General features: G+C 36.8%; 2 protein-coding genes across 6 annotated transcripts in view; one reads left to right on the forward strand and one right to left on the reverse strand.

Moving 5' to 3' along the window:
- The window catches only part of PDE6C (phosphodiesterase 6C), a gene marked incomplete at both ends in the record, with an annotated part of 38,323 nt that extends 29,937 nt beyond the window's left edge, over positions 1 to 8,386 (forward strand). The window contains 7 exons of the mRNA XM_079794295.1: positions 2,553 to 2,653; positions 4,132 to 4,239; positions 4,329 to 4,392; positions 5,625 to 5,699; positions 5,816 to 5,899; positions 6,246 to 6,402; positions 8,325 to 8,386. Coding sequence (XP_079650421.1) covers positions 2,553 to 2,653; positions 4,132 to 4,239; positions 4,329 to 4,392; positions 5,625 to 5,699; positions 5,816 to 5,899; positions 6,246 to 6,402; positions 8,325 to 8,386 — 651 coding nt within the window. The remainder of the gene's footprint in view (positions 1 to 2,552; positions 2,654 to 4,131; positions 4,240 to 4,328; positions 4,393 to 5,624; positions 5,700 to 5,815; positions 5,900 to 6,245; positions 6,403 to 8,324) is intronic.
- Positions 8,387 to 11,993: 3,607 nt separating this feature from the next.
- The window catches only part of LOC307112730 (protein FRA10AC1), a 509,765-nt gene continuing 500,607 nt past the window's right edge, over positions 11,994 to 21,151 (reverse strand). For all 5 annotated transcript variants that reach the window (XM_079793657.1, XM_079793660.1, XM_079793659.1 and 2 more), the window contains 3 exons: positions 20,962 to 21,000; positions 14,576 to 14,654; positions 11,994 to 12,157 (listed from right to left, as the gene is read on the reverse strand). In XM_079793657.1, coding sequence (XP_079649783.1) covers positions 12,115 to 12,157; positions 14,576 to 14,654; positions 20,962 to 21,000 — 161 coding nt within the window. In that variant the 3' untranslated portion in view covers positions 11,994 to 12,114. The remainder of the gene's footprint in view (positions 12,158 to 14,575; positions 14,655 to 20,961; positions 21,001 to 21,151) is intronic.

A 21,151-nucleotide genomic window follows, 5' to 3' on the forward strand; every position in this document is an offset into this window, starting at 1 on the left:
CTAGAGGCTTGGTGCACGAAATTCGTGCACAGGTAGGGTCCCTAGGCCTGGCCAGCGATCAGGGCCGATCTGTGGGGCTACCAGCAGGGTGATTGGGGCCCCCGCTTCCACCCACTTTGGCCTGGCTCCACCTGCTCACCTGCTCCACCATCCCACCACGGTCCCACTCTCGTCAGGGCTCATCAGGGCTGGCAGCACCTCCACTGCCACCTGCTGCCAGTGCCGCATCATTGCCAACACCTGCCCTGTTCCGCACTGCCCCCTGGTGGCCAGTGCACATCTAACTCCCGGTTGGTCAAACTCCCGCCTGTGGGGACAATTTGCATATTAGCCTTTTATTATATAGGACTAGAGGCCCGTTGCACAAAATTCGTGCACGGAGGGGGTGTCCCTCAGCCTAGCCTGCACCCTCTCCAATCTGCGACCCCTCTCACAATCGAGGACTTGTGGCTCCCAACTGCTCGCCTGCCTGCCTTCCTGATTGCCCCTAACCGCTTCTGCCTGCCAGCCTGATCACCCCCTAACCGCTCCCCTGCCAGCCTGATTGATGTCTAACTGCTCCCCTGCCAGCCTGTTTGCCCCTAACTACCCTCCCCTGCAGGCCTGGTCACCCTAACTGCCCTCCCCTGCAGGCCTGGTCCCCCCCAACTGCTCTCCCCTGCAGGCCTGGGTCCCCCCAAATGCCCTTCCCTGCAGGCCTGGTCACCACCAACCTCCCTCCTCTGCTGGCCTGGTCACCCCTAACTGCCCTCCCCTGCAGGTTTGATCGCCCCCAACTGCCCTCCCGTGCAGGCGTGGTCCCTCCAAGCTGCCCTCCCCTGCTGGCCTGATCGCCCACAACTGCCCTCCCTTGCAGGCCTGGTCCCTCCCAACTGCCCTCCCCTGCTGGCCATCTTGTGGTGGCCATCTTGTGTCCACATGGGGGCAGGATCTTTGACCACATGGGGGCAGCCATCTTGCGTGTTGGAGTGATGGTCAAGCTGCATATTACTCTTTTATTAGATAGGGTAGAGGCCTGGTGCATGGGTGGGGGCCGGCTGGTTTGCCCTGAAGGGTGTCCCGGATCAGGGTGGGGGTTCCCTTGGGGCGTGGGGCAGCCTGGGCGAGGGGTCTGTGGTGGTTTGCAGGCTGGCCATGCCCCCCGGTGACCCAAGCAGAGGCCCTGGTATCTGGGATTTATTTATCTTCTACAATTGAAACTTTGTAGCCTGGAGTGTAGCCAAGCCTTCTGCTCACTCCATGGCGGCAGCCATTTCTGTTGGGATTTATTTATCTTCTATAATTGAAACTTTGTAGCCCAGAGTGGAGGCCTAGGCCGGCTAGGGCTGCAGAAGCTTGGCTTCCTCCATCACCGGGGGCAACTCTAGCCTCCTGCTCTCTCCAACTCCGTGGCTGCTGCCATTTTTGTTGGGATTTATTTATCTTCTATCATTGAAACTTTGTAGCATTGAGTGGAGGCCTAGGCTGGCAAGGGCAGGCAGAAAGCTTGGCTTCCTCCATTGCCAGGGAAACCCAAGCCTCCCTCCTGCTCTCTGTGGCCACAGCCATCTTGGTTGGGTTTATTTGCATATTCACTCCTGATTGGCTGGTGGATGTGGCTGGTGGGCTTGGCTTGTGGGTGTAGCAGAGGTATGGTCAATTTGCATAATATTCTTTTATTAGATAGGATAATATAGAAAACTTGAGTTCTTTGTTCATTTCTTGCTTTCTAGTTTTTCAGTCTCGTGGAATAACAGAGAGCTATAGTTGGTCTTGCAAGTCTGTTTTATGCTGCCTCTATCTCTACATAAGTTAATATACTATTTCCTCTTTTCTTTCCAATGGGACTTTTCCTGTATTTCATGTCAGTCAATTTCATTTGGAAAAACATTATACATCTGTCCTTTAGCCTGTATGCCTCTAAAGGTCTATTTGGAATATCAGATCTTTTAAAAACCACTCCCAACTTTATACTCTAGTTTTCTAGAACACTAAGAAAGGAAGCCGATCCATATGTGAAGAGATCACTAGTGGGAAACTCTCTGAAGAAAGGTCTAGTTAAGTCTTTGTAAAATATTATTGCAAGGATACATTTTGAGAACAGCTTGGGAGGATTTCATTATTTTTTGTACACACACGAGTACTAGTGTAATTCACAGTTTCTGAAAGTTTTCCAACAGTTTCTGTAATCGTTCTGAAATTACATGGTAGGAATTCAACATGGATATCTAACAGTTGGACATCTACCAGATATTCTTTATGAAAGCTCTTTGATTAATATCAGCACATATTTAAATCTAAATGGTCCTGGAAGAAAACACTTTTACTTACTCCAAAACCTCATATACTGATTACATGAATATTTGCTAATATGTATTTTTATAGGTAAATTACTTACTCAAAGTAGAGAGGCTTTCTTAATCCAAGATACAAATATTGAAATCAAAACAGTGGAAGACCTAGTTTTCTTCTCTCTGTAATAGAATAATCTTTATTTTAGGCATAGTTTGGTTTGTTTGTTGAATCAAAGGCAAATTAATGATTGCACTTTATTGTGAATGTTCATCTTACAGAGTTTAAACATCTTCCAGAACCTAAATAAACGTCAGTTTGAAACAGTTATTCATTTGTTTGAAGTTGCAATAATAGCAACTGACCTGGCTTTATACTTCAAGTAAGTACAGAATTTCCTTATACCTGTGTGGTTCTGCCTTCCATAAATGGTCCATTGCAATGAACTTGAAAGACATTTATTCATACATACATTTCTTATTCTCCTTTTGGGTTATTAATAGAACACCTTAAGGATGCATGACAGTGAATTTCTAGACATCTGGAAACTTTTAAAAGCTAAGCCCCTAATATTAAATAGTTTATCTGAAGAAGGTTCAGTTGAGGAATACTCAGCAAGATTGGCACATTGCCAGAAGGGTGATCCCACACAACCTCATAAGGTGGCTTTTATCCTGAATTCACCATGGTCCGGAGTCTGGGAGATGAACAATCTTGGTGATACTGATGCAAACTAACCAAACTCCAGAATTCTGAGTTATATACAGCAGAGTTCCAGCTTATTTATTATAATAATAGTTACCAAGTACCAGATACTTCAAGCTTCTGCACATTTTCTTGTCAGTGAACCATAAAGTTGCTTGGTGAAAATGGATTAGAACAAAGTGAAGAAGTTATAGGATCCAAATATTTAATGACTTTGATGGGAAGTATCAAATTGTGCCTCTCTGATCCTCCTTAATTAAAAATTTAATTATTAGATAGTTCAAACATGAAGACAGATACTTAGAACAATATAATTCAGATTCAACAAATGCTAAGATTTTGCCACAACTGTCTTAGATATTTTTTTTAAGAAGAAAAAAGTGATAGAAATGAGGTATTCCCCATCCCCCCGCCACATACACACTCCACTATGAAAGACCCCTCCCTTCTCCCTCAAAGACATGACAATTCAGAGGCTGATGTGTATTTGTCCTTTCCATCCATGTTTTTATATGGTATTGTGAAGTAGATTTAAGAATTTCCCATAAGTGGTATCATACTGTATATACCTCTCTGCAACTTGGTTTTTACATGCAACATTTTCTTTTAAAGATTTGCCTTGGTGGTAAATGGAGATCCAGTTAATTTGTTTTAACTGTATATTCAACTGTATGCTTATACCATAATTAATTTAGCCATCCTTCTATTCATGGACATTTAGGTTATTTCAAATTTTTCATAATTGCCCACAATACTACATTGTGTGTGTGTGTGTGTGTGTGTGTGTGTATATGTGTGTGTATATATATATATATATATTTCCTAAAAACTCTCTCTAGAAATGAAATTTCTGTAGGGTTTGCATATCTTCAATTTTACACCTCACTGTGTTCAAGAAAGTTGACCCAACAGAGCTTACACAGTAAGACAATTTAACTGAATAATACAGTGTGCGTAGAGCTTGTCTCATATATAGTAGTGCAAATATGGCTATACTTTATGCACATATATGTTATAAAATGTAACTTCTTACCTTGGGGTCCACACCCACAAGAGTCATTGGATGTGCTTCAGGAGATCTGAAAAAGCTCATGTTGAAGATACCTTTTTAATCTCTGGTCTTATATGCTATTGCACAGCTGTATCTTTTTTTAGGAAGAGAACGATGTTTCAAAAAATTGTTGATGCCTGTGAAAAAATGGAAAGTGAAGAAGAGGCCATCAAATACATAACCATTGATCCAACCAAAAAAGAGATCATCATGTGAGTAGTCAGAATTTTATTCCTCTTTTGGCAAAAAATCACTTATTTTGTATTTCTTTCTGTATTAACAATTTTTGTTTCTTCCAAAGGGCAATGATGATGACTGCATGTGACTTGTCAGCTATAACCAAGCCCTGGGAGGTTCAAAGTCAGGTGAATAAAATTGTTTCCTTTTCTGTCACACTCTTAGGTCCCACGTAAAAGTGAACATGAGTATAGCAGGTAATCTAAGACATTTATTCACACACACATTTATTATTTTCCTTTGGGGTTATCAATAGAGTTATCAAGTCATATTATAGCTATCACTTATATGACTATATATTTTATAAGCCATTATCTTCCATTACCCTGGACTTGTCCTCTCAAACAATCAGTTTATAATTTAAAAAGGTGGAAAGAGGAACTTGAGAAGTTAAGACAAAGATAAAATGTTCCCTGTTGGTAAGAAAAAAGGCAAACTGCTTTCACAAGCTCACAAATGTAAGACAATAGGTCTTTTTGATCAGGTCCCAGAACAAGACAAGTAGAGGGAATATTGGAAAGAAAATGCTTTCCTGAAAGTATCCCTTATCACTGAACAGGCAATAAAAAGTTTATGTACAGTTATTCAGGTTTTGTGTGATAAATCAGCACGAGGATGAATCATTAGTGATTTTCTCTTTCCTACAATCTCTTCTTCAGTGCACAACCTCCTCCCTTTATAAAACTTATCTTTACTCCATTCTCCTTGCTCCATAACACTCATACTATTACTGTTATAGCACTTACCACACTGTTTACATGACTGCCTTCACTAGACTGTGAGCATCTTAAAGAAAAATGTAACATCTCATTACTCTTGGCAAGCCTGGCTCATGCCAATGTAAGGCAGCTAGTAGGTGTTCAATAAATTTGATATTGGGTTTTTAAAAAGGATATAAATAAGCCCTTAAATATCTGCACGCTGTAATCAAGTAAAGCTGTGTTCTAGCCTTTGTGTGCATATGTGAGAATGCGGTGTGCATCACACATGCAGATAGATGCTAATAGAAGCAGGACAGAAGGACTTGGGAGGTTCCAGAGCTTGAAGCATAATATAATGAAATTAAATATCTTCCCATCTCCCTTTTTTATTGTTGAGAGATGGTGGCAATAGCAAATAGGAGGTAGGCAGTCCCAGAATAAGTCTAGAACACTGGTAAGAAGAGAAATTCTCCTTTCCGATTTCCATACCATCTGTAAATGACATCTTTTTAAAATCAAAGAGCATACGGTATGACAATATGCTCAGAGGTACCTCAAACAGTAACTATAAACCCTGTCTTAAATGTCATTCATACTAATACAATGCAGATTCTCTATTAATAAGTTGCTTTCATGAACCAAGTCTTTCTTATTTGCAGGTAGCACTTCTAGTTGCAAGTGAATTTTGGGAACAAGGAGATCTGGAGAGAACGGTGCTGCAGCAACAACCTATTGTAAAGACCTTGACATAAAAGACACACTACTTATTAAAAATTATCTATACAAATCAGTCTAGTTTGTTTGCTGAACCTTAGAAAACTATCTTTAAAGGGTTTATTTTTCTTCCTAGCCTATGATGGACAGAAACAAAAAAGATGAACTGCCTAAACTTCAAGTTGGATTTATTGATTTTGTTTGCACTTTTGTATATAAGGTAAGTAAACAAATTATTTGGGTGAGAATTTTGCTTTCAAACTGTTAGCCAAATTCACAAAGACTCCACATGAAAAGCCATTAGTGGTGTCCTTCTTTCTCCAAAGTAGTTTGCGGTATTATCCTAATCTCTCATTCAGGAGTGGAAGGAGAAAGAACTCGGATGAGAGCAAATTGATTTAGGCAGGCAGGAAACGCAGCCCCTGCCTCCGTTCCCAAGGCACCGAGTTAAATTCCACCTAGCAGCTCTGAACACCGGAACATTTTCTTACAGCTCTTCTGCATATGGAAAGTACTGAATATTAACCAAATAACTTAAGTAGTTTTTGACCTGAAATTCTCTGTAGGAGTTCTCCCGGTTTCACCAAGAAGTCACCCCCATGCTGAATGGCCTTCAGAATAACAGAATGGAGTGGAAATCCCTGGCTGATGAATACGATGCAAAGGTGAAGGTAATGGAAGAGGAGGTGAAAAAGCAGGAAGAAGGAAACATGATTGAAAAAGGTTAGATGGAATTTGATTTTCCTTCTTGCAAGTAGCCAGAAGTCACATGACGAAAGCATAAAAAGTAAACACAAATATTAAACTTGCTTTATTGTATGGTCTGATAATTTTAAGACCTTAGTGGTTGTCAGGTTACCCCCGCCCCCTCCCGCCCCCGACACACAAACAGACCTTACTTAGAATTCCAGATGGAATTGGCTGGTCCAGTTGAGCTAGGGGTGGGACTAGGCTTCCTCATCCACTCTAGAAGTTGGCTCCTGAGGCACCTCCGCAGATACTGAGTTTTTAGAAATAACATGAAAACCATAAAATCAAAGGGATCAACAATTTTAGTCCCAACATTATGCATTCGCTGAAACTTTGAACAACTTGCTGAACCTCTCTAAGCTTAATATTCTTCTTTATATAATGAGAAGGTTTTACATATCTCCAGGTAGCCCTACATGTAAAGCAAAGCTGGCCAGCTGAATGAGGTGTCAACCTGGTACTCCAAGACTTTGCCTGCCTGCGCCTCAAATGTCTCCACACACTGCTATTTTTCCTAATGAAATCTCTCCTCCTAAAATCACTTTGTTCGACTTTCTTCAGAAAACCTCTGTAAGACACTTAGGATCAGCTATTAGTTCATCAGATGTCTCAAAATGCCATCTTTAAAGTGGAATGTGAATATGATGACATTTTTTTCTTGAGAGTTCAGCACTCAAAAGTTTTGTAAGAAATTCTTATTGTTTAACAAAGAAATCATCTTTATCTGGAAAGGCCTTGCAAAACAGAAGATACAACAGTCCTTTCAGAGCGTTCTATTGTGTTTAGCAGTATTTTAAAGACTTCACAGAGGGAGAAAGTCTTTTGCTGAAGAGGTTAAGGATATCCTTCAACAGAATAAAAATAGGAGTTTTTGACTCCTTGATATCCATTCACTTATGTACTTACTCGGTACAAGGCCCTGAGTTAGGAGGCCCTGGGGAGAGACTGGGCCCTTATCTCACAGATGGGGGAGCTAGATGTTAAAATAAATGAGTGCTTGGTTATCTAACTATCAAAAAAGCATGAGGTGTGTACCCGAGGAAGGATGCCTATGCTAAACTCTGAACTCTGGCTAAGCAAAGAGAGGTGGGGTTCAGAAGGGAGAGAAAGAAGAGAATATGTACAAAGGCTTTGAAGTGGTAATAAGCTTGGTGCAACTGGAGAACTTAAGGACACTAGACGGTAACCAGGGCAAAATATCAGATGAAGCTGGTCATACAGGCAGCCCTGTGTTGCCTTGAAGGCCTTACTAAGGATGTGTCCTCCAGAAAAGCTAGGGGAAGTCATTAAAGGGATTTAAACAGGAAAGCCATAATATCTAATTTGCACTTCAAAAAGATATAACAAAAGTGGTAATTTTACTGAGCAAGTGATATTTCTTAGTACAATTAAATTTAATCTTTCTCTCAATTTTATGATAAACAGGGTAATAGGGTATCAGGTCCTTTAAGTGGCTCCTGGCATTTAAAAAAAAATTTTTAGTATTCAATATATTGAATGTGGATCTTCTCTACTTTATGTGCATAAAAATCACTGCTGAACTTTTATCCTATTACAGTGACAAGTTTCTGTGAACTAGGAACATCATTTTGTATTTCCAGGCAACAAGCTTTGTGCCTAGCCCAAAGCAACAACTCAGATTCCCAGATTGTGTACTTCAGTGGTTCTCTTGAGAAACAGATGTTATAATTGGCTAATTCTTTATTAGATTCTATTTTTTAAGTGGACTAATTCTGAATATGTATTTAAGTTTTTAAATAGTCAAGCCTTTAGTATTTGCTATAAGCTAAAACTAATTAAGCCATAAAGTTAATACTAATATCATTACAGTTTTAGGATAAAAACACAATGTAGCCACAGACTCCCAATAATCGTGCTTTTCTCCTTTTTACTAGCTACAGAAGATTCAGGAGGTGGTGTTGATGACAAAAAGTCCAAAACATGCCTAATGCTGTAATATGTTCCCTTTGGTCTACATTTCAAATATTGTTTCTCCTTTTGAAGAAAAAGAGAAAACATTCAAAAGAACTTCAGCAAATTTCATTCAGCAAACCATCAAGTAACACAGTAAGAGGGGCTTCAGAAAAGCTCCTCCTGTGACTATCAGGGGAAAACACACTGCTAGCCCGAATACCTGAGGATAAAATAAAGTTCCACAAAAGTGCAAAATAAGATGAGAATGAGTGCATTTTTTGGTGCTAATCTGTTTTAAATTAAAAGATATAATTCCCTTTTAAAAGTGCTTATTAATTGTACTCATCTGCTAGGGCTTCCATAACAAAATACCACAGACTGGATGACTTAAACAACAGAAATTTATTTTCTCACCGTTCTGGAGGCTAGAGGTCCAAGTTCAAGATGTTGGCAGGGTTGGTTTCTACTAGGTTTGCAGATGGCCAGCCTCTCCCTGTGTCTTTACATGGTCTTCCTCCTGTGTATTTGTGTCCTAATCTCTCATAAGCACACAGTTGCATTGGATTAAGGCTCACTTATATGACCTCATATTACGTTAATTACCTCTTTACACACCCTATCTCCAAATATAGTCACAATGAGGTACTGGGTATTTCTATTTCAACATGCCTTTGTGGGGGGACACAATTCAGCCCATAACATTAATAATCATGATTTATACTCAAATCCCTTCCTGAACTAAAAATACCTCATCAACATGTCTTATTGTACGAGTATATGTGGTATAAAATGTATAATGTATATAAATACTATATAGAAAACAAAATGAGTCGAGGGTTATTTAATCTGAACTGCTTATCATCTCTCTCCTCTACATTTTACCCTTGATAATGGAATGATAAAGACTCCACTTTTGGCAGCTTATTAACTATGTCTTATCCTATGCCTATCCATCTCCCCCAAGTCTGAAAATTTTTATTTTATGTGTAACTAAGAATATTTTATGTTCCGAACTAGTCTTCTCATGGAAACAATTATCAATTTATAAGACATTACCTGGGTAATCCTAATGCAAGTTAAACCAGCTAATATTATGCATTATTCAGAAGAATATAATTTGATTATGTGACAATTTTATTATCAAAAGCTATTGGGAAGGACGTCGAGAGAGGTTACTTTTTAAAATGATTATTAGAACTATATATTGATTCTATGTATTTGTCCAGAGATGCTAAGGACAATCCACTACTTCTACTACATGGTGCATGTCAGGACATTAGAAAAACTTAACATTTCTTTACTTATCTATAACCACAGACTGAATTAGAAAACAGACCAAATAATAATTACATCATAGATTTTTTAATCAAAAGATATCTAAATTATAATGAAACAAATTGATGATCGAGCCTCTGTTTTGTTAAACAGGAGATATTAATTTTAAGCAGCCAAGAAATTTTTGTAAGTTAGGTACTTAGAATCCTGACTGCTACTCTCACCTAAGAATGTAAGGTCCATGAGATGAAAGTTTTTGTCCATTTTAGGATGTTTTATTCATAATGCCACCCGGGCACCTAGCGAAGTGCCTGGTGTTTAGGTGTTCAATAAATATTAATATTTTTAATAAATCTCATCACTCAGGTTTATAAATGAGGAGTGCCTGTAAGTTAATATTTTGAGGAAGAAAAAAACCTCAATATCTACAACCAAATAAGTGTTTTCTATTTAAGTGGATAAGTGGTACTATACATCTTATTTCTATTGCTTAAAATAATTTAGAAATTCCACTTCTAGGATTATTTTAGAGGCTGCATTAAAAAAAATTATTCTTTAGCTTTATGTAATTTTGGATCCAAAAATATCAGTCAGCTCAAACAACTTCCCTTCCTCATTCACTAAAAAGTGAATTGTGGGGAAGAAATGTGCCACCTCTTAAGGTCTGCAAAACTAGGAACTTCATTTAAGAGTAAGTACATTTCATATTCCAAACCAATGGCTCACTGAACACCACTGACTGCACTATAGTCAAATTTGAAATAGGTCTGTGGGAGAATCAATCTTTAAACTTACCATCTTGAGGCCTTTCCAAAGACTCCTTAAAAATACGACTCCTATGATTTTCCATCCTGTATAATAAAAGCCTAATATGTTAAGTGTCCGATCTTCCAGTGACATGGCAACTGTTCAACAAATCAAAGCATAATATGCTAATGATATGGTAAGGCTGTTCAACCACTTGCTATGACGAGCACTGACCACCAGGGGGTAGACGCTCCAACTGGTAGGTTAGCTTGCTGCTGGGGTCTGGCCGATGGGGGCTGAGCGAGACAGGCTGGACACGCCCTCCAGTGGTCCCTCCCTGGCCCCGACTGTGCACTGGTGGTGTCCTCAGCCTGGCCTGCGCCATCTCACAATCCAGGACCCCTCGGGGGATGTCGGAGAGCTGGTTTCAGCCCTATCCAGCAGGCCACTCCCCTTGGGAGGACACCAGACACAGGGCTCACGGCTGGCGAGTGCTGCTGCAGTGGTGCGAGCTTCTCCCAATCAGGACTGATTGGGCAGGAGCCCATGGCAGGCACAGTGGGGCTGGCATGAGCGGGAGCATCAGGTAGGAGCTGCGGGCGGCGTTGGACTGCGGATTTTGGCCCAATCCCCGCAGGCCACCCAGAGGGACCCCAACTGTGCATGAATTCATGCACTGGGCCTCTAGTTATGTATAAATGGATTAGATGTTGTGATTATATATAATGATGTACATTTACAAATAAAGTTGTTGTCCATTAACCATTCTTGCAATACCAAATGTCCTTATTAATCAAATCATGCATCTTCTCCTCTCTATCCACCTCTTTGCTCTTTATAAAAGTGGGACTTTATTTTTTTAATCAATAAATACTTTTGAAAATTTGATGAAAACTATAGAGCCTTCCCTCCAAAAACACAGACATTGAAGTTTTACACAGCTTCTAGGAGTGCTTAGCTCTCCTAAAACACACCCAATTACTCTTGGGGGTGTGGACCCCAAGTTAAGAAGTCACATTTTAGAATATATCTGTGCATTAAGTATATCCATACTTGCATGACTGTATCTGAGACAAGCTTTATTTTATGCATACTGTATTATTTAGTTAAATTATTGTGTAAACTCTGTTGGAGTCAACTTTTGTGAACACATCCTCTGTTTCAGACTACTGGGACCTCATTTGGTTCTCTATGGTATTTGCTTTGTAATCAATTACACACACTGACAAATCAAATTTGATTATAACTAACTCCCTTCAGTGGTAGAGGTGAGAAGGAAGCAACAGAAAGGTAAAGGGAAAAAAAGAGGCAGCTAGAAATAGGCAGTAATGTGAAACAGGTGCTCAAGAGAGGGATGCCAGTGTATCAAATGAAAGTAAAGAAGTTGAAGATATACTTAATCTACTTAATGATTTTTGTGAGATTCTAATAATGAGGCAAGGAAAGATAAACATGAATAAGTAAGAAGAAAACCCCCCAAAACCAAGGAATTGTACAGTGTAATAGCTCCAACCTCTAGGAGCTACAGATGAAACAGAGTTGTAGATAAGCAACTCAAGAGATATTCAAAGGGTGGGGAAAGTGTCTCCAATAGCACTAACGAACTTCCAAAGCATCTGACGTCTTGAGAGAGGATGAATTTTTATTTCCAAAGACAAATCACTCAAACTGCAACTTGTAGATAAAACATTTCAGAAAAGTCCCGAAGTATATTTTTACATTAAGGAATGTAGGCTTCTTTCTTCCATCTCACAGAAATAAATCTTGAAAATACTCATCAAATTCTTCTTCCCTATTTTAAAAAAAAGGATACAAATTGATTAAAATAAACAGAAAAAAATATTACTAGGTGACACAGATTAATAACAATATTTTAATTCAACATACTTGCTGATTTTTCTACATGTCAATATATTTCATGATTCATCCATTAAATAATTCTTAGCTTCTAGAACCAAAACTATACCCAGATTGACTGAAATTAAAATGTTTTATATGTTAGCACCTCTCCTTAAATGTATTTATTGCCTAAGATTTTACTTTGAAATACTTTATAAAATGTCATTTCTTCTATTTACCTTTTTGGTTCACTTTATAACTTCTCTGTTCATTCTCATATTAACTTACAGTGTGAAATGAATGATATATAGAAATGAATGATATATATATAGAAATGAATGATATATAGAAATGAATGATATATATATAACCCATGGACACAGACAATAGTGCAGTGAAGGCCTGGGGAAGGAGTGGGAGCAGGGAGAAGGGAGTCAATAGGGGGGGAAGGGTAATATCTATAATACTTTCAACAATAAAGGTATTTTTTTAAAAAAAGAAATGAATGAAAAATAAACTATTTTAAAGAAATAGTCAAGTCTTACTCCTAGCATTAGGGAAAATATATTTAAACTTCAATTTTTTCTTACTAAAAGAAGAGTAAAATAGTAAATGTACCAGTAGATTATGTCTAAAACAAAGAATAGAACTCTGAAAGAGATATTAATTATATTTTAATGTGTTTAAATACTATAAAAATTATAAAGTACTAAATAAATATTAATGCTAGGAGCCAGAGTGGTACTGTGGAAATGGTACAGGTTTCCAAGTCAGACAGTGTTTAAGCCACAGCTTTGTCACTTATTAGATGCAGGTGCAAGTTACTTAACTTCTCTGGGCTCAGTTTACTTTTCTGTAAGATAGAGAACATTACATTTCCTCATAGAGTTGCTGTAAGGATTAAATGTATACAAAGTTGCTTTTCTTCCTTCTGGGAATGGGGTATCAAGCTGAATAGTCAAATTCGGTGTACCAGTCTCTTTAGAAAATGTTCTTTTTAGATCAGAGACTCACAATGGGACTCTATCATTTGGTTTTAAATAACTGTGACTGCATAAAGCCCTCACAACCATGTCAAAATTGAAAAAAAAATTACAGAATCAGATAAAGTTGATTTAAGAATTATCTCTAACTTGGTATTCCCCATGCTACTGTTCCTTTCCCCTAGCATGGCAGAAGAATGCAGTAGAATTTTTAAAATTATAGCAAGAACTTAAATAAGTAAAATTAGCTGAATCTCTGTGTGTACTCAGATGTTCAGTACTTGATCAATGTCAAGTTTTTATAAAGTCACAAAGAGTTCTGGATTTAAAAGCCTTCTTAGGATTTAATCAAGTGTCTTTATTGTCTAAAAAGGTAAGTTAACTCTAAAACCTATTCTGGTATTTTGAGCTGTAAAGCTATTCAAGGGGAAGTTATACAGTTGAAAGTTTAGCCAATAATTTAACATAGCAATATTTTACTTATAGCAGTAACTTTTTATTAATGTGATGTATAATGACCACACGTGAGAATTCTTTGGCTAAAAAATAAATAAATAAAAAGAACAAAGGACACAGAAAAAAGTAATCTTTTTAAAACAAAACACTTCTTTCAAACACACCTGAATTCTATTAGTTTGAGAACATATAATTAACAAGATATTTTGTAATCAGCTTAAATTAATAAATTATGACTGATTCAACAGGTCTCTTTCTATTATGAACCAAACATGCGTAGGAACTAACAAAATGAGACTAAAATTTATTGAGCAATTACTGTATTTGTAGGTATTGTACCAGCTTTACATTCTTTGTTTCATCAAACTTTAATAATAAACTCTATGCAATAGATATCATTTTATCCTCTTTTAACAGATAAAGTTCAAGTGGTGAACATCCCAGTAGATGAAAAGAGTTGATACCATTCTATCCCATATATGGACAGCTCTTACAACCCATAGCAGAAAAAAATGCATGCAATGAGTTACCTGTCTTTGGGGCAAAGGGTGTTGGCAAGTAAATGTTACACCTGTATATATCTTCAAATAGCGTTAAGTTCAAGTTTATGATAATCAAAATATCATTGGCAGACTGTTCTAGAAGCTAGTAAACAACCCTTCTCTGAAGGAATCTAAACAGAAACCAGAAGGTCATCATCTATTAGAGCTGAGGAAAGACTTACTCACCAAGAGGAAGCTGAACAAGTTGGTTCTTCATGGCTACAAACAATGGCTGGGTATAAACTGATCTTACCAGGCTAAGTGGCCCTTGGCATTAAACAGACATTCATGATGCTAAGTTTTTTCATTAACTGTTATCAAGAATGGCTGTGGTCAGAGCTTCCTAAACTGATGTAAAGGTGTGCATTATCTATTAATATTAGAACTTACTGTGATTTTTCATCGGTCTCTGGTAGTGGGCCCTTCCAAAGTTCAGATTCTGAGGTACTTTCTTCCTCATCAGAGCTTCCTGTTAATTTAAAAGAGATTTTTTTAAAAACATAAGTATTATATTTAAAACACATTTTGAAATACCCACCAATGCAATTAAATTAACTTCAGATTTAACTGCAGTTTAGCTTCAATTTTTATGGCTCTCTGGAAATTTATTTCACTCTTCCAGACCAATAAATTCTTTCTAAGAATAAATAAATAAATAATCTGAGATATACCAAAGAGTCTTGGCAAAAAGACCAAGGATTTAAAGTCTCATGGAAAACTTTTCTAAGCTACACTGAGTTAAAGTAGTAATTACAATATTAATTCTTATAAGGGAACTATCTCTTGCACTATACGTGGTTGTCCTTGATTAGTTTCTTAGTTTATTTTTTTTGGTCATACATAAGACATGTAAATTAAGGGATTTTTTTAGAAAGTACATTAATGAGAAGAGGCCTATTTCAGTGAAGAAACAGGAATTCTCATGTTATTTATTAAGAGTAAAAATTCTGTAAACTTTCTCTTAAGGAAAATCTGGTAATACAGATTAGTTTAGGACATACATAACCTTTTGACCAGCAATGATGCTTTTAGGAATTTAATTATTTACTTAAAATAAGCACCTTAAATATATGTACAAAGATATTCATTGAATTATGATAACAACAAAAGTGAACAACCTAAATCCCCACCAATTAGGGGTTAAAGATTGGTTTAATAAATACTATACATATACCATATCTATATGTATTACCATGGAAAAATATCTGTTATATCAAATTTTTAAATATATTTTTATTGATTCTTTTTCTTTTTTTTTCTTAGAGAGAGAGGAAGGGAAAGGGATAAAGAGATAGAAACATCAATGAGAGAGGAACATCATCAATCGTCTGCCTCCTACACATCCCCTATTAGGGATCAAGCCTGATTCCACTGGGAATCGAACCAGTCCTCTTGTCTGGTATCAGAAAACTAGTGTAGGAAATCTGGAATCTGAAAAGTACTCTTGAGAAGAAATATGAGAGCAAGTGGTTGTAAGGCCTTTTAAATTAGCTGTCCACTTTCAAAGGCATTGTAGAATTTGTTCTCTTACATCATTAACAGGGTTACATCATAGTAATAACTTGATTTAGCCTAATTTAGTTTTTCTGTGTTTTTTTTTTTTTGTGTGTGTGTGTGGGGGGGGGGTTGTTTGTTTTTTCATAAAAATAAGAGAAGATTTGATTCTTCTCGCATATTCAGTTTGGGACACTGGTTGTTACTGAGTGGCAATATTGTTCCAGAGGCTTTGTAATGTTACCACCTTTGTATGTAGACCTTTAGAAATGTACCCCCTCTTTTTGATCCATTTTTTGTTAGAATGTGTGCCAGAACAGATTCAGTTAGGATCAAAGTTCAGATACACATGTTGATTCAAGAATCAAAGTTCAACAGGTAAAAGGCTAGAACCACCATGGCAAATCAGTACTGTTTTATTTTTGTGGTGTTTAACTAAAGGACATTCTGTATTTACATTCTGTACTGACAGGCCAAATTTGTGTCAATTTTTTTTAGACTAATGGTCATTTTTGGAGAAGAATTAATTATTAATGTAGTTACTTTGTGGCATATAATTTTATTGCCTTATAATACATATTTTAATATTTGATCATTTTTAGTTGACTAGTATAGGGTGATTGATTTGAAAAATGTCTATTTTGTCATAATTTTAAAATAGAAGTATCTTTATTATTTTTAATTAAACTGATTCCTATGATAACTGCTATAACCTACCAGAGATGGGAAGTGTGTGCTAAAGAAATAACAATTAGTACAATGGGCAATACAAAATGAAACTCTTGCATCAGTGTCAAATCTATGCAAACCTATTGGCAAGTGGAGATCAGAATTTAAGTCATTGACTCTGTGTTGGAAGTGGATCATGGAAGTCTTTAATCCAACCCTTAACCATGGAATGAATCTCTTACTGTGACACCTCCAATAACAGTGGCTGTCCAATTTATACTTGAACACCTCACTACTTCCTGAAGCAGTACAATCCTCCATTCTTGTCCTCAGATAGTTCTGACAATTTCTTCCTTAAATTAAGGCAAAACTCTGTCCTAGAGCAATTTTTATCCATGGGCTCTAGTTCTGCCAACCAGTCATCTGTCAGGATCCAAGGCAGGTGCCCCAGGTTATCTTACAAGGCCATATTGATAACTTTAAGTTAAAGTTACTTAGGAAACTGCAGTGAAAGAACACTGAGCCGTCTGTTCCTAAAAGCAGGAGATAAATCTCACATGTGAATTCCCTTATTAGAATTAAAGAACCCAGAGCCAAAGAATTTGTGTAAACAAACCTTGTCCCCTCTTTTCTAATTTACATCCAATCCCAAATTTTGTTTAGATTCCTCATTAATGACTACCCAAACCTTCTAATGAGTACTTTTTTTTCCCTTTTGTCCTGTCAATTTCTTTACAAATTTATTGTTTCTTTGTCTAAAACTCATAAAAGGTACCTGGTTTGATCATTTCTTTGAGCTTCATTTTATAATCTGAACATCATATTATGACCTCCTATGTGCATATATTCTAATCTTATGTCAATTTTACTGTTACTCCAGCCATTAAGAACTTAGGAAGGATATGGGGATGTGGGCGGGGGGGGGGGGGGGAAGGGGAGGTAATTCTCCCCTCTCCCCAACACATCAAAAATAAGTCTCCCACATAGTAGTGGTCTTGCAAACATCTAGTTTCCCTATCTACCTCCTTACCCCTTCCCTCCAATCTCTTCATATTTCTCCAAGCTAAACATCCACAGTTCCTTCAACCTTCCAAAGACACAATTTCAATTTGTGTCAACACTGTTGACAAGTTTTAAGTTTTCAATGTTTCCTTTAAATGTGATGCAAACTGCATACAATTTTCCCTGTATGCTTTGAATAATAAAAGCAGGTCTATCATCTTGATTTTTCTGGATATTATATGATACCTAAGTACCTTGGCCTACAGCAGAAGTGGCAAGCCTCCAATTCTGACAACAAATCAGTAGATCAGACTTTACAGACTTCCTTTTGATCTGACCAATTTTAGAGACTACAGAATCTGTTTAATGTGCAGTTTTTTTTTCTCTTGTTATAACAACAATTATAGCTACAGGTTATCAAGGACTTAATTTGTATCAGACACATGATTTACCCATATTTTATCTCATTAAACTGATAATAATCCAACAAAGTCTCTTTATACCCATTTGTACAGATAGGATTGAGACACAGACAGAGCGTTATCACTTAATGTGGATGTGCATAATGTATCTGCCAAAATGGACAGAGTGGACTTGCATTTGACTCACTGATAAAAGTTATTAATGATAAAAACTTGTAAACCTGTGTTTAATCCCAACTACCTGATCATAGGTGATTTATATACAGGCATACCTCATTTTATTGTGCTCTGCTTTATTGTGCTTCACAGATGTTGCATTATTTTACAAACTGAAGGCAACACCCTCCAACCAGCAAAAAGATTACAACTTGCTTTATTGCAATATTTGCTTTACTGTGGTACTCTGAAACCAAACATGCAATATTTCTGAGATATGCCTGTAAATTCTCTGGGTTTCAGTTCTCTAGTCTGCAAAATAGGATATTAATGCCCATTATTAATATTAAATGAGATAACACAACTAAACCACTTGCCATTGTAGCTGACAAAGTAGACAATCAACAAATGCAAGTTAAAATTCTTTTCACCCACAGAAATTGGTTTTTTCTTCATGGATTTGGTTTTAATAATCCCTATGTCAAATGGGGGTAAAAGAGTAAATGAATATTATCCAAATGTAAATGAATTTCAAACTTGAGTTCTGAAGTTGCCAAGACCATCTAAGATGGATCACTGACCACATGAGAAGACATCTGAGTTTGGCATACCATACATAATGAGGTACATGTCTCCTACTCAATGTGGTAAATGGCTTTCTGGTTACCAAATGGATAGCCAGGTCACCTTGAGGTGGATAATCTGTTTCTTCAAGAACCAAACTAAGCTACAGATTCTTCACAATATTCTCTCTACTACTACTATAAGTTTGACCTAGTTGAGAGATAAAGAAACTTAAGGCTATTTCTGGGAGATGGGGGAGGGTCAAGAGTGCTAGAGAGAGAACAGTGGGAGGGAAAAGGAAGAGTAAATGAAAGAATGAAAATAAGTCAAGACCTTTTAATAATGAAAAATTGGGATTGGAAAAGAACAATGTTTTTTCTTTATTAAATAGGCCTTCTCACTTTTCACTGCAATGCACTTTTGGAGATGGATAAAAATCAAAATAAAAATTTCCATTTTAATCTGTGTGTTTTTAAAAAACATACATATTTTCTACATCATCCCAGATAGCATGTCTGAGTCTCATGCCTGACTATGTTCTAGAAACTGTCACTATACTTTACCCAATTTAGAAGGAACTGTTGATAAATTTGTATTCACATGGGGAGGAAGAAAATGTTAGTTATTTAAACACTTCCAATATACTGAAAACAAAATTGGTGTAATTTAGGAATGCCTCCACTGATAATCCCCTTTTCATTAAATTTTTAACACTCAATCTCTTAAACTAAATTCCTATTTTGCTATTTTTCTCAGTGCAAAATTTGAATATTAAACACTTACTAGTAAAAATTCTCCTTAAGAATTATACTATCCCTAGATGGTGTGGCTCAGTTGGTTGGAGCGTTGTCCCATACACCAGGAGGTGGCAGGTTTTATTCCTGGTTAGGGCAAATACCCAAGTTTCAAGAGGTGGCTGATGGATATTTCTCTCTCACATGGCTGTTTCTCTCTTTCCTTCCTTCCCTCCCCACTTCCTCTTTCTAAAATAATCCATGGGGGGGAAAAAAAGCATCAGAGCCCAGCAGTTTAAAAACATAACTACCCAAGAATTACATACTTAACAAAAAGAATTATACTAAAATGCTAATAATGTTTACATTTGAATGGTGGAATTTGGAGTAATTACTAAAATTTTTCCTGCATTTGCCACAGTAAACACATATTACTTTAAAATCAGAAAAAAATTAAAATTTGTTTATACATTTCCAAATGAGCCTAGAAATCTTAAATTTCTGAACTTTTATAAAATAAGTCCAGATATTAAAAAATTGATTAGACATGCTATTGATTTACACTATATTGTCAGGTCCTAAGCCTACTGCAAAGTCTTTAAGAAATTCAACACTGTATTAGTTGAGATACAAGGATACTGTCTTTATATCATAAATGGATGTCCCCTTTTATGAACTCACAGGAGATTCTGTTCTCTTTAACTTTAGCTTTATTTTGCTATTCTATCTTATTTTTCCATTTTTCTGATGTCACCTTTAAAAAAGCTGTGGAAAGTTGTGGCACATATACACACTGGAATATTATGCAGCTATAAAAAATAAGGACCTTCTACCCTTTGAAACAATATGGATGGACCTGGAGAGTATTATGCTAAGCAAAATAAGCCAGTCGAAGACAAATATCACATGATCTCACTTAAATGTGGAATCTAATGAACAAAATAAATTGACAAACTAAACAGACCCAGAGACATGGAAGCAAGCAACAGAGTGAACTTTCTCAAGAGAGAAGAGAAGCAGGGGGTGAGAAGAGATCAACTTATATACATATATGCATTACCCATGGACACAGACAATAGTGTGGTGAAGGCCTGGGGAGGGGGTGAAAGTTGGGGGGAGAGGGTCAATGGGGGGAAAAAATGGGAACATCTAACACTTTCAACAATAAATATAAATTTAAAAAAATCTTATTGTATATATTTTTGTAAGTCATTGTGAATACTTTTTGGAATGTTGCAGGGAAAAAATAATAAAATTTGTAGCAAATATTCCATAAATTTGGTTTGATCCAATCTTGTGAAAACCATAGGACTTACTAAAAAACTAACAACCATGTTTTCCATGCACAAATCACAAACTTCATTTGATCAATCAAAATTACCAAATGACAGAGATAACTCAGTCCTGTGCAACATAAGCAACATTTCTTAAATCTTAATCCACCTCCAACCCCATCCCTCCGTTTCTCTTCCTTCATAATCCATAATGTAAAATTTAAATGTATATCTATTGTATCCACAGAAAAAAAAATTAATGCTCTCCTAATACTTAAGAAACTTTTAAGTGTTCTTAATTGAGGAAGAAATCATACACATCTGGTCTTTTTCTATGATTTTCTCACATAGTACAAAAACAAACATTTACATTAGAGCAAGTCATAATTCATGGGAAACCCAAATTGCAAATAACTTGAATTTACATATTTTTATTAAATAAACAGATACTTAATACTTACGGTTTACAGAATCTTCTGATTTCTTTGAGGATGAATGTCCTGAAAAGGAAACAGCATCATTTTGATAAGAATCCTCTTGCAGTAGTGCAACAGTCATAGCTGTAACCAGAATTCTTCCCAACGGTCTTTACGTTATAGTCTTACAGAAAAACGGTTCACCGTCTTCCAATATTTGATGTTCCTTAGACTT

This window comes from Cnephaeus nilssonii (assembly GCF_951640355.1).
Source record: "Cnephaeus nilssonii genome assembly, chromosome: 16".
In the NCBI taxonomy this organism is placed as follows: Eukaryota; Metazoa; Chordata; class Mammalia; order Chiroptera; family Vespertilionidae; genus Cnephaeus; species Cnephaeus nilssonii.